Genomic DNA, 14,454 nt, shown 5'->3' on the forward strand with positions numbered 1-14,454 from the left:
CATGACTTACCCTGACTGTGTAAAGTTCAGAATGGTCCTCAGTATTCCATCTCAAGCAGACGTAGTTTGTTCATTGGTTAGTTGGTAGGCCATCAACCAATCCGATTGCTTGCTGCCATGTGTCCAACTAATTAGTATGCGGTGTTCAACCCATCACCTTCGTCCCGTAGCTAGCAGGCAGGGGCAGACCACTCCGTTCCGTTAATACCATGTGAGCATGTGTATGTCCTTTTCTCTTGACCAACCAGATTCCTCCCTTTACTTGGGCAACTCATGCCTGTCGGAAATGTGGTGAGACACGCCGAGCTGGTCGATGCGTAGCATCGTATCCCAGGTTTGTAGATCGATGCTCACTAGACAGTCTTCACCGTCAATAAGCTCGAACATTGCTGTGCGCTGTGTTAAACAAAAGACTAACGAAATAACAATAAAGACAGGATACAACCTCGCTGTGAAGGACTTACACATGGTTATAACATTTTACTAACGCTTCACTTGGTTCCATGATCTTGACCTGAGGGCTCTAGCAAGGGGCTCCCATTTCTTGTGGCAACCATGTAATCTGATGTTTTCGAATATATTTTTGAATTTGACAAGTATCACTTAATATTTTAACGAATACACCAGAGGATACTTTTCGCAGTTTTGTACCAGATAAATGAATAAATCGTTTTGACGGAAGTAGAATATGGTTATCATTTAATGCACAAGGTCCAAGTGTGTTCAAATTCAGTATTCAATTATTGTTGATAAATGTTTCAACCTGTGGCCAGAAGTCCTGAATATGCCCATAATGTATATGACCAGAAGTCAAAGATAAATAGATGGATGGATGGATGGAAGGATGGATGATGATGCGGATGGATGGATGGATGGAGGGAGAGATTCCCCACATGGTACTGTGTGTAAAGCTCATTTCTGGTGTTCTCTGATATTGTTGGTATATTGTTTAAAGCGGCGCAAACTAAACTAAACACTTGAACCACTAGGCTACCCCACCGCCCCTATGATGGACAGAACCTTGATATATTCCAAACAGGCGTTGTCTATTACACGGAAACACACTGTGTTGATAACATCAAATAATATCCTGTTAACATATTATACGACTGTATCTATGCTTAAACAGATGGTCTATCCATGTCAGTGCGGCCTATTGCACTAGGTCCGGGGCGGTCGTAGGTTGAGACAGATGACGTTGTTAACGCCAACATATGATCATAAATATCAGCTTGTGATTCACCCCTCGGCAGTTTCAGTTGATATTCCCCGATCCACATCCTCTTGAGGCGGAAAATGAAACCGAAAATATGAATCAGATTCATTCCAAGAAGAATGATTAGTCACAAAGTTTGTTTGGTCTTTTATATAGTTTTGGTGAAACCCACTAGTCTCTGATACGTGTGTGGGTGTGTGATGTCCATGTCTATGGTAAGCTTGACCACTTTGACACACTTGCTATGTCAACTAGGTATACAATTTGTGTGTACATTTTACAGAAAGAATCACATCTGACTACGGCTAAAACGAACCAAAAGGGGCCACTAAAATCGATTCGTTATAATCATGATTAGTTGTGTACCCATTTCGACTAACATATACAGCAAATGGCAAGAACCCAAAATGCGGTTCGTTATATTCGTTAGTTCGTTATATCCGTCAGTTCGTTATATCCGTTAGTTCGTTATATCCGTTTGTTCGTTATATCTTCAGTTCGTTATATCCGTCAGTTCGTTATATCCGTTAGTTCGTTATATCCGTTAGTTCGTTACATCTTCAGTTCGTTATATCCGTCAGTTCGTTATATCCGTCAGTTCGTTATATCCGTTAGTCGTTATATCAGCCAGTTCGTTATATCCGTTAGTTCGTTATATCTTCAGTTCGTTATATCCATCAGTTCGTTATATCCGTCAGTTCGTTATAAACGTATGTTCGTTATATCAGCCAGTTCGTTATATCCGTCAGTTCGTTATAAACGTAGTTTACTGTATCGTACTGATAACATAATAAATGGATATATTTAAACTGAATAATTTTTTTGTCTATATGTATGTTAGTTAAAGCATCTTTAATGAACATACCAGGGACGATCCGGGTTAGATTTGATCTTCAGTAACCCATGCTTGTCGTAAGAGGCGACTAACGGGATCGGATGGTGAGGCTCGCTTACTTGGTTGACACATGTCATCGTATCATGCGTTGATCAATGATCATGCTGTTGATCACTGGATTGTCTTGTCCAATCTCTGACCGCCGCCATATAGCTGGAATACTGCTGAATGCGGCCTAAACCTAAACTCACTCACTCACTTATAGAACAATCATTTTATCTTCGTCCTTGTACTGAATGAACAAATGTCGAAACTATACTGACCTCTCATCTATGGTAGCAGTGGCATATTGTTATATGTGTGTATGTAGCTTATTATATAACGGATGAACGATGTACTGACAAGAGTTGTTCATATGAATAATAGATACATTTAAACTTCATGTAAGCGTTTTGTCGAGATGTATTTTACATCAAATCTTTACGAACAATCAATTTATCATCGTCCTGGTTTGACGGAATAAATATAATTCAAATTATGACCTCTGCACTTTGGGAACATTGACATGGCTGTTGTTATATGAGTGAAGCCGGCCTTTCAACTGATGTACATTGACATGGCTGTTGTTATATGAGTGAAGCCGTTCTTTAATCTGATGTACAATGACATTGTTAACATTCATAGCTGTACTCGTTGTGTTCATGATACGGTGTCCTTACGTTATATGAACATGGCCACTTGAAGAGCGACTCTCTACATCGTGCTGTGCGTTGCTGGTTGTATACACGTAAGACAACATCAACAGATTGATTCTTTAAAAACAATTTCTTCGACAGTGAAATGATTATTTGACGATAGCTCGTTGCTGCGAACATATTAGAGTGTTCCCATAATCAGTGATAACAGTCGGTATTCTCATGACTACCTGTTGGAAACAAATGGACTTGGAACTCAAAGTGTATCGCAAGTGATGAAGTGTTCACCATCAAGCATATTCTGCTTGACTGTGTGTACATTTCAAGTGAAGCGATAAATCTGAAATCTGTTTTACCTCGTGAGCGGGTATCTCATTGTGAACTACCATAGAGAGATTGGTCTATATCATAAATTGTAGCTATGTCTGTTCATATCATAAATTGTAACTATGTATGTTTGTAACAAAATGGCTGTTTGTGCCAAATTTTGTGCCATTATGTTTTCCGTTTGGACATATTAGTGTTATGAAGAGATATATATTTTAAGAAACACCATTTAAACTTTGTACCTTGAATGTGTACATGTACAGACTTGGTCTCGTCGCACAGTGGCTGTGATACAACCCTTGCCACGTACATTGATCAGTACATAAACTGTAACTATGTAATGAGTATGGCAAATTGCTTGCTTTTAACTTGTGCGTTATGACTTTTTCTGTTTGTTAATAATAAATGATGAACAATGAATCAATATGTTTGTAAGAAACTCATTTAAAAGTTGCATCGCTTTATGACTGAAATAATGCAGATGTGATGTAAACATATAATTTACTGGTTCACCATTGCTTGAAAAGAAGAGGGATCTGTGTTTGAGATGTTGTCTATTGTTTACAGAAAGATGTGGCATGAGAAGAATGCGGTAGTGTTGTCAGCGACAATGTGGCTCGGGGCAGTCCTGGTCCTCATATGTGAGTACATTCATTGCCTAAACTATGCATGATGTATGCTGTCACGCAATGTAACATGGAAACATGTTTGGGTGACGGTAGCTCTCAAAAGATCGCGGGATTTCGTTGTCTTCGTTGTCTTGTCGTGAAGAGTTGTCTTTTATTTCTACACACTGAAAACAAATACGTTTGTTTACAGTGGCCTTAAATACTTATCTACCTCTTACAAAATCAACCACAGTTACTAATGAATTAAAACTACATTTAAGACTTCTACAACATAAGTGGATAGATGGAAGCGATGACTTAAAGTGTGATTTACCATCATGGCGGTGAACAGGGCTCATCCCAACCACACACCACACACCACCCTCCACCCACCAACATCCTTCCACCCTCCAACATCCTTCCACCACCCAACGCCCACCACCCACAACCCTCCAACCACCAAACACCACACTCCCCCCTCCAAAAACCACCCTCCACCCACCGACTTCCACCCTCCATCCACCACACACGACACACAACAAACCACACACCACCCTCCACCCTCCAACCACCACCGTCCACCCTCCACACACCACACACCACCCTCCACCCTCCACCCTCCACACACCACCCTCCATCCTCCACCCACCACCCTCCACACATCACCCTCCAACCACCACCTTCCACCCACCACACACCACACACCAACCACTACCCTCCATCCTCCACCCTCCACACTCCACACACCACCCTCCACCCTCCACACACCACCCAACACCCTCAACCCTCCACACACCACCTTCCACACACCACCCTCCATCCACCACACATCACCCTCCATCCACCACCTTCCACCCACCACACACCACACACCAGACAACAAACCACACACCACCCTCCATCCCACACCCTCCACCCTCCACACACCACCCTCCACCCACCACACACCACCCTCAACCTTCCACCCACCACCCACCACCCACTACCCTCCATCCTCCACACTTCACCCTCCACCCTCCATCCACCACCCTCCACCCTCCACCCTCCACAACAATCTTACAAAAAAGCCCGTTTGAGTCAGAAACGGACCGATGAATTGTAAATTTTATCATTGTACAAAATTGCCACAGAAATATAAATAGTACACATGTTTATCATTTACTAATACCCAACAGCTTTCTGATATTTGAAAATTTTCCGGACTCCACCAAATAAGTTGTTTAAGAAACTATCATAATTGAAAACGCAAAAAGTTGTTTTCTGTCACAGCGGGGTGAAACCGCAGAAACGGAACAGCCAGACATGGCGGGGGACATCTCAAAATCTATTCCGGGCGATCTGTCGGTTCCTCGTCCGTCGTAGTGTCATAGTCACGACTTAAAGGGATGACAAGTGGTGCCACAGTTGCCTGTTGTGAGCCATCCCGAGACCAGTAACCTTGTTCAATGACGTTAGCTACTTTGTTGACACAGTTTTGCCAAGTTTCAGTCGTGATTTTGTTAAGGGATGTCGTGTTCGCATGAATTAACGTTTGGTAACATTAAAACTGTTTAGAGTAACGTAAACACATTCTCTAAATGTCAGATAATTTGAGGGAAAATGTGCTGATTCTAATAATCCCACATATATATAACACATTATTCATGAAAATATCATTTTAGAAAAAAACACATCCCTGTGGCGAAGTACAGATCTAACACATCAGACATACCGTGAACACCATATTATTATAGTATGATACATGTTGTGCAATTGTCGATAACTCACGATATCCGTCCAAGTATATAGGCGACTGTCTACCACAAATAACATGAACGAATATTCTTATGCTTTGTAAGGATTATTATTATCTCTAAGTTTCAACCTAAAATATAACGATATATACCTCCCATCAAAAGTTTTGACTCACTGAAATTACTCACTTTTATGTTATGTATATGTAACAGTGAATATGTCAAATCTGTGATTTTGTAAAATAACTGAAAATTTCAGGGATTTTATAAAATTCCTGACTCACTCTGTGGTTTCACAAAATCCCTGGAATTCCTAGGGATTTAAGAAACTCCCTGAAAATCATGCCTTTCTTACTACATTTCCCTAAAATGAATATATCGCATTCTCAGTGTTTGTTTTGACAATACTGCCGGATTATGTATAACAATTTCAGTGTTTTTGTCTAATGCCTCACTTAGTCTAATGTTTCACTCAGTGATTATGTCTAATGCCCCACTCAGTCTAATGTTTCACTCAGTGGTTATGTCTAATGCCCCACTCAGTCTAATGTTTCACTCAGTCTAATGTTTCACTCAGTGATTATGTCTAATGCCCCACTCAGTCTAATGTTTCACTCAGTGGTTATGTCTAATGCCCCACTCAGTCTAATGTTTCACTCAGTGGTTTTGTCTAATGTCCCACTCAGTCTAATGTTTCACTCAGTGGTTATGTCTAATGCCCCACTCAGTCTAATGTTTCACTCAGTCTAATCTTTCACTCAGTGATTATGTCTAATGCCTCACTCAGTCTGTTTCACTCAGTGGTTATGTCTAATGCCTCACTCAGTCTAATGTTTCACTCAGTGGTTTTGTCTAATGCCTCACTCAGTCTAATGTTTCACTTAGTGATTATGTCTAATGCCTCTCTCAGTCTAATGTTTCACTCAGTGGTTATGTCTAATGCCTCACTCAGTCTGTTTCACTCAGTGGATATGTCTAATGCCTCACTCAGTCTAATGTTTCACTCAGTGATTATGTCTAATGCCTCTCTCAGTCTAATGTTTCACTCAGTGGTTATGTCTAATGCCTCACCCAGTCTAATGTTTCACTCAGTGGTTATGTCTAATGCCTCACTCAGTCTAATGTTTCACTCAGTGGTTATGTCTAATGCCTCACTCAGTCTAATGTTTCACTCAGTGATTATGTCTGATGCCTCACTCAGTCTAATGTTTCACTCAGTGGTTATGTCTAATGCCTCACTCTGTCTGCTTCACTCAGTGGTTATGTCTAATGCCTCACTCAGTCTAATGTTTCACTCAGTGGTTATGTCTAATGCCTCTCTCAGTCTAATGTTTCACTCACTGATTATGTCTAATACCTCACTCAGTCTCATGTTTCACTCAGTGTTAATGTCTAATGCCTCACTCTGCCTAATATGTTTCACTCAGTGGTTATGTCTAATGCCTCACTCTGTCTAATATGTTTCACTCAGATATTATGTCTAATGCCTCACTCAGTCTAATATGTTTCACTCAGTGGTTATGTCTAATGCCTCACTCAGTGTAATATGCTTCACTCAGTGGTTATGTCTAATCACTGAAAGGAACCAGGGAAAATCTACTTGTTTACTGGCAGCATGCTACTGGGTATAACTGTATGTATATATATTAGGGGTGTCACGATACGCGAATGTATCGATGCATCGATACATTTTTATTGACGATACGATACGCGATACATGCTTGCGTGTATCGATTCCTATTTTAAAACTTTATCGATTCAAATTTTTATGCTATATCCATCTCCTTCAAAGTCTTGATAGTAATATTATACGAGACCGCTCCGATAAATAGATGTAGCTAGCTTTACTTAAACAATAGGTTGGAAACTAACAGCTTTTGTGATTGGCCAGACTATTTTGATGGACCAATCAGCGAGCGCATACGTTGCCGGTAAGGTAATGCTATGAAAAGGCGCGTAAATTATGTATCGCGATACGTATCGTATCGTGACCTTAAAATCGTGATACGTATCGTATCGTGAGATTGGTGTATCGTGACACCTCTAGGGTTACAACTGCCAACATTATGTAGATGAATTGTACGAGGATCATGCGTCAATTTGCTGAAAAGCATGTGCAAATATCGTGCATGTGAACAGCTGCGTTTTGGTGTAAAGTTTTGTCCAGAATTCGTCAATTTTCACTGATTTTTATCATTCATTGAAACTCATTTATTCATTCATTGAACTCACGACAATAATCCTTTCAACGTCACGAATTTCTTTTACAATACATCTGCTCATTTGTAAACAGTACCTTTAAACAGTATTGAATATTTTGCAAAATTTAGTTTTGAAATGTTGCCTGAAGTAAGTGACTATATTTACACTAGTGAGTCCAAACTTTTGAGGGTATGTTTTATCTTGACATTAAGATATGGATTTCGACAACCATTTTATAACCACCATGGTCCCCATTGTGGTGATCAGTTCCTGGCGACCTATGGCCAGTTTTTATAATGTGCGGTTCTACGCCGCTTTTGGCAATAATCCAGCAATATCATGGAGGGGGACACCAGAAATGGTACCACATTGTACTCATGTGGGGGATCAAACCCAGGGCTTCAGCGCGACGAGAGGACGCTTTAACCATTCGTCTACTCCACCGCCCTACTAAGCCAGTAAGGCTGCTCCAGTATTTCAGCTATATCACAATTTGTCTGTTTCCCTGTGGGAGGGAAACCCGAAGAAATGAAATGTGATGCCAGCTCCTACAATTGAGCATTTAGTTTGTTTGTGTGTTGTTGACCGCTGCACTCGTGACGGCAGTTTGTTAATAATCGAGACTTGACCCAACAACTCAGTGGTTGACATAATGAGCATCGATCTACTCAACTGGGATAAGATCACGAGGGCCTTGGACAGTGCCCCCCGTGTTCAGTACTGGTTAGAACGAATGCTATGTTTACAACATATTATTCTTTTACAATACATCTGCTCATTTGTAAACAGTACCTTTAAACAGTATTGAATATTTTGCAAAATTTAGTTTTGAAATGTTGCCTACAGTAAGTGGCTATATTTACACTAGTGAGTCCAAACTTTTGAGGGTAAGTTTTATCTTGACATTAAGATATGGATTTCGACAACCGTTTTATAACCACCATGGTCCCCATTGTGGTGATCAGTTGCTGGCGACCTATGGCCAGTTTTTATAATGTGCCGTGTATAAAGTGAGTGAGTTTAGTTTAACTCCGCTGTTAGCAATATTCCAGCAATATCACGACAGGTGACACCAGAAATGGGCTTCGCACATGATACCCAAGTGGGAATCGAACACGGGTTTTATGGTTACGGGGTGGTGTTTAATTCAAATCTGTGATATTCTAGATATTGTACTACCCTCTGTTTGTACGTATATCTATCGTGTAAGTCCTTTCATATTAATAAAATGCTTTTTTAGTCTCGGTATGGCTGAAATACTGCCGTTGAGACTTTCAGAGATTTTCACTCACTCACCCAATCATTATAACATCAGGTATTTCACAGGATTTACGTTGACTTAATCTAAGATTCAATTCATTTCTGTTTTGATTATATTTCAGCATCCCAAGTGTGTGGCCAGACGAACTGTGACTGGGGGAAGTATGGTGAAAACTGCGACAAAGCCTGTCCTGAACACTGTATTTTCAACAAAGATAGAAACCTCCAACACTGTCACAAGATCACCGGGAAGTGTTCCGAGGGCTGCATGCATGGTTGGCATGGCAACCAGTGCAATCATCCTTGTAGCAGCCACTGCCGTAACAACATCTGCAACCAACAGAATGGTTTCTGTGCCTTTGGCTGTGATAGAAGCTACACGGGAGATTTCTGCAACATGACTAAAAGTAGGAATACACAGATTGTAATACTTGGGTTGAGTTAAGTCCCATCCCTGATTCGAACCCACACTGTCAGATTTAGGCACCCAAATTCCGCCATTTAAACCACTCAGCCACCGCGTCTTCCGCGTCTGGACTGCGGAACTTGTGTACCCGTCTGAGAAATGTAAATTGGCAGGACTCCCTCGGCCGAGAGCTATGAATGCACAATGTCATTTAGAAAGTGGTCAAATGTATAACATGTTATATTTGGGATTATACGTTCTCAGTAAAGTACAAATTCTAGTACCTTTGTTAAGTTCAGTCCCATCCCCGATTCGAACCTACTTTGTCAGAGTTAGGCACCTGATCGCCAGCACAAACAGTCCGCCATCTATCCCACTCAGCCACCACGGCTTCCACTGGTGATGTGTTGTCTTAACTAGCAGGTTATCAGAGTCAGTCAAGAGTCGCCTGTTCTTACAAGTAGGCGAGCGAATGGGCGAGTGTGGTTCTACGCCGCTTTTGGCAATAATCCAGCAATATCATGGAGGGGGACACCAGAAATGGTACCACATTGTACTCATGTGGGGGATCAAACCCAGGGCTTCAGCGCGACGAGAGGACGCTTTAACCATTCGTCTACTCCACCGCCCTACTAAGCCAGTAAGGTTGCTCCAGTATTTCAGCTATATCACAATGTGTCTGTTTCCCTGTGGGAGGGAAACCCGAAGTAATGAAATGTGATGCCAGCTCCTACAATTGAGCATTTAGTTTGTTTGTGTGTTGTTGACCGCTGCACTCGTGACGGCAGTTTGTTAATAATCGAGACTTGACCCAACAACTCAGTGGTTGACATAATGAGCATCGATCCCGTGGCGGTGTGTTGTCCTGTGCGTAGAGCTCAGGTCACAATCAGTTGAAGTTAAGCAACGTTGGTCGCGGACAGTCCTCGGATGGGTGACCGTGTTTGGCAGCTTGACTCCTGAAAGTTTCTAGGACTTCAGTCCTGCCCCACAACGAAGCGCATGTGACGCATGTGGTCTCACCTTAGGCAAGTGAGTTTGTTCAAAATTGCCTCTGTCCACCCAGCAGTAAAATTGGGTACCTGGTATGATACGATGGTAGTCTGAATTTGAACCTTGAGCGCCTGACAGGCGACCGGTTGTATTATCCACATGGAGTGTTCTGTACTCGTTGACCAGGGGTAATATGTCAGCGCTTTGTGCATGCAATGTGCATGGATAAACGCGCAATATAAATGGACTATTATTATTATTATTATTATCTACTCAACTGGTATAAGATCACGAGGGCCTTGGACAGTGCCCCCGTGTTCAGTACTGGTTAGAACGAATGCTATGTTTACAACATATTATTCATATCCTGCTGATTGAAGAAAAGGCAAAATATCTGGGAATTATTGAATGGTGTAGTGATGGATGATTCAAAGACAAAAACATTGTTCATCACAGTTAATACACAATGCCTTTTAGAAAGTGGTCAAATGTATCATATGATATATTTGTGATTATCCTTTCTCGTTAAAGGACTAGATTCTGATACTGGCGATGAGTTGCTTGAGAGTGTTGGGTTCGAATCCCGGACGGGACAATACTATACATTGTCATATAACACAAGTTGCATAATTTCTTGCATCATGGCAAACATACAGACAGGCATACAGCCAACTTTGATTTTATTCTAAACTATGTCTTTTTGAAGAATATTTCACACTGATATTTATTAAGAATTCGATAGTCACATCTCTGGAAGTGTTTACAATATCACCAGTTAACACTGTGCCACCAGCCAAATGTTAACGTACATGTACTCGGCTTTGCTTTTATTAGTGAAAACATTGTAAAGTAATATTCTAATTCAATGAAACACGAGTTCTGATTGGTCAATGCTATAATTTTCCGACCGTATAATCAGCCTATACAGTCGCAATTTGAAAACCGAGTCACCAAAACCTTTGAATGTATCCCTACACTATTTGGGTAACGCTGTTTTTCAGGGCATTATCATTTGCAGAAGCCCTAGGTATGTTAATTCCGCTATTCCGCTAAAATGGTTGGAATGTTTGTTGAAAAAGACAAAACAGTATCATAAATTTAATTGTAAGTTTACTTCAAACAACTCGCAAAGGGCTGTTGACCCACCACTGTTAGATCATGTAATAAGATTATGATTTATTCATCATTTTCAGATTTAGTCAGTGTGAACATAATTAACGTGTTTAAGTTTGAAAAGTGAACTACTTTTTCTGGCGATGGTGTAAGTTCAAGGAGTGATGTGATTAACCTTTGCCCTAGAGGAACTTTGACCCGGTTTAAATAATGAATTCCTTTCACGAAAAAAACAGCGTGAAAAGAGTTGAATTAGAATGGGGATAACTGTACTGTGTTTTGACGAATTGGGGACGTATACCGGTGTTTATATTAGTAAATTAAATTAAACTTAGTTACATCGGAGACGCGTAAGCGGAGCCGATATAACGTTAAATTTGTGGCTATATAACCACCGGTATACGTCCCCAATTCGTCAAACACAGTACAATTATCAACTAAATTTACCCTAATAATAAAAATCAGTGGACATGCTTGATATCTTGAAATACGTAGTCTATGCAAAGATGAATTATGTCTCTTTTTGTTTAGAAAATATGACTACAAGCACTCACCAAAAGACCTTCACCTCATATATTCCTACATCGAGATTTCTCGTTATTTCAAATATTTGTGTATTTTTCGAAACTTCTTTACGTCGACTATTTCTTGGCAGGTTTTAGTTTATATTTTTTACGTTTTAATATAACTTGTCCATGCGAGAAAAACGCAGATTTGAAATAGCGGAAAATATCGGATTAAAAATAAATGTGACTGATACAGTGTCATGAGTACGTTTATTTCCTTACTCTTTTCCTCATTTGCTTTAAGGTACAGTACTGACGACACATGCAACGTTCCCAACAACAGAGGCGTCCCCATCGGAGCCAGCGACGGATCTTCTTGCGATCATCATACCTATCATTGTCATCATCATACTCTGTCTGGTGGCTGTGGTGATCTGCGTGGTGTAAGTGTACCGCTGACACAACTACTCATTCATCATACTCTGTCTGGTCATAGTGGCTGTGGTGATCTGCGTGGTGTAAGTGTACCGCTGACACAACTACTCATTCATCATACTCTGTCTGGTCATAGTGGCTGTGGTGATCTGCGTGGTGTAAGTGTACCGCTGACACAACTACTCATTCATCATACTCTGTCTGGTCATAGTGGCTGTGGTGATCTGCGTGGTGTAAGTGTACCGCTGACACAACTACTCATTCATCATACTCTGTCTGGTCATAGTGGCTGTGGTGATCTGCGTGGTGTAAGTGTACCGCTGACACAACTACTCATTCATCATACTCTGTCTGGTCATAGTGGCTGTGGTGGTCTACATGGTGTAAGTGTACAACTGACACAACTACTCATTCATCATACTCTGTCTTGTCATAGTGGCTGTGGTGGTCTGCATGGTGTAAGTGTACCGTTGACACAACTACTCATTCATCATACTCTGTCTGGTCAAAGTGGCTGTGGTGGTCTACATGGTGTAAGTGTACCGCTGACACAACTACTCATTCATCATACTCCGTCTGGTCATAGTGGCTGTGGTGGTCTACATGGTTTAAGTGTACAGCTGACACAACTACTCATTCATCATACTCTGTCTGGTCATAGTGGCTGTGGTGGTCTACATGGTGTAAGTGTACAGCTGACACAACTACTCATTCATCATACTCTGTCTGGTCATAGTGGCTGTGGTGGTCTACTTAGTGTAAGTGTACAGCTGACACAACTACTCATTCATCATACTCTGTCTGGTCATAGTGGCTGTGGTGTTCTGCGTGGTGTAAGACTACAGTTGACACAACTACTCATTCATCATACTCTGTCTGGTCATAGTGGCTGTGGTGGTCTACATGGTGTAAGTGTACCGCTGACACAACTACTCATTCATCATACTCTGTCTGGTCATAGTGGCTGTGGTGGTCTACATGGTGTAAGTGTACCGCTGACACAACTACTCATTCATCATCCTCTGTCTGGTCAAAGTGTGATGTTTTACATTGTTGTTTGTGATACATTGTTATAATTACTTATATGAATATGGAAAGCTTTTAGGCCTTCTTTAATGTCTGTGATACTTGGCGAAATAGTGTAATTCAAAAGAAAATAAATACTGGAATATTTTTTACAGTGCCTCAATACGTCATCAAGTCCCAGTTTATGTCAAAATGATACCTAAGTTCATAAGTCACAGGCTTTGGTATTGCGGCAATTATACCATATTTCCATGATATGGGGTCTTCACCATTAGCAGAACATAATGAGAAATGTTTACGCATTTAATCAATAACATATTACTTTTTAATTGCTTTGGCAGGGACAGGATGTACCTGTGCGAACCCGGGACCTTCCACTCACCGGGCGGACGCGCTAACCACTAGACCATGGAGGCGGTTTGCAAGAAAGAAGAAAGGTAGCGACTGATAACTGGTTTGATCCATAAACTCTTTCAGTACACACAAACGTGTTGGTTATGGTGAAAAACAGTCACTCATTATATCAACCACTGGATTGTTTGAACAAGGTTCTGTTGCAGAGCATCGCCTATATCATTGCTGACTCTGGCAGAAACACTCACTCACTCACGCACTCGACCACTGGATTGTTTGAACAAGGTTCTGTTGCAGAGCATCGCCTATATCATTGCTGACTCAGGCAGAAACACTCACTCACTCACGCACTCGACCACTAGATTGTTTGTATATGGTATAAGGCGGGAAAACACTCACTCACTCACTCTATTGAAGACTGGAGTTAAGCTTCTGTTACAGAGCACTACCAATAACATGGCTGACCAGGTTGATAACAACACTCACTAATTCACTCGGCCTTTGATTGTTTGTGCACGTTTTCGATACCTAAACTCTTATTAATAATATTATGATGTATATTCCAAATAAGCCTACATAAGTGGGGGTCATCTTATAAGAAGGTCAGATAAAACTTATTCAATTGCAATTCCTTCTTATACACTGCACTGTAATCTACCAAGTTTTCTACAAGGTTTAAAATAGATATCTATGATTGTGTAGCCCAGCTGCTTCAGGTGAATACTAATCAATATGTGTGTTCATC

General features: G+C 40.9%; 2 protein-coding genes across 14 annotated transcripts in view; one reads left to right on the top strand and one right to left on the bottom strand.

Annotated features, from left to right (window-relative positions):
- The window catches only part of LOC124276724 (serine/threonine-protein phosphatase 6 regulatory ankyrin repeat subunit B-like), a 240,462-nt gene that overhangs the window by 28,198 nt on the left and 197,810 nt on the right, over window positions 1–14,454 (bottom strand). The gene's annotated exons all lie outside the window — the stretch shown is intronic.
- LOC124276813 (scavenger receptor class F member 1-like) lies at window positions 1,395–13,923 on the top strand. 3 transcript variants are annotated; one of them, XM_046712475.1, is made up of 5 exons: window positions 1,395–1,431; window positions 3,641–3,714; window positions 8,999–9,283; window positions 12,199–12,337; window positions 13,697–13,923. In XM_046712475.1, the coding sequence occupies exons 2-5, from the start codon at window positions 3,645–3,647 to the stop codon at window positions 13,758–13,760; spliced, it is 558 nt and encodes a 185-aa protein (XP_046568431.1). In that variant the 5' UTR covers window positions 1,395–1,431; window positions 3,641–3,644; the 3' UTR covers window positions 13,761–13,923. The 3 variants fall into 3 exon arrangements, with proteins under 3 accessions (XP_046568431.1, XP_046568438.1, XP_046568424.1); XM_046712482.1 differs by lacking the exon at window positions 1,395–1,431 and adding an exon at window positions 2,738–2,838; XM_046712468.1 differs by lacking the exon at window positions 1,395–1,431 and having other exon boundaries at window positions 3,610–3,714; window positions 13,697–13,921.

Source organism: Haliotis rubra, unplaced genomic scaffold (assembly GCF_003918875.1).
Source record: "Haliotis rubra isolate DU_JTF1 unplaced genomic scaffold, ASM391887v1 Scf1053, whole genome shotgun sequence".
NCBI lineage: Eukaryota > Metazoa > Mollusca > Gastropoda > Lepetellida > Haliotidae > Haliotis > Haliotis rubra.

Bases quoted from the DNA above. Each gene is read 5' to 3' on its own strand.
- LOC124276813 (XM_046712468.1), top strand. From the start codon at position 3,621: ATGTTGTCTATTGTTTACAGAAAGATGTGGCATGAGAAGAATGCGGTA. The intron at 9,284-12,198 runs GTAGGAATACAC...ATTTGCTTTAAG, and splicing joins TTTCTGCAACATGACTAAAA to GTACAGTACTGACGACACAT. The intron at 12,338-13,696 runs GTAAGTGTACCG...TTGCTTTGGCAG, and splicing joins GCTGTGGTGATCTGCGTGGT to GGACAGGATGTACCTGTGCG.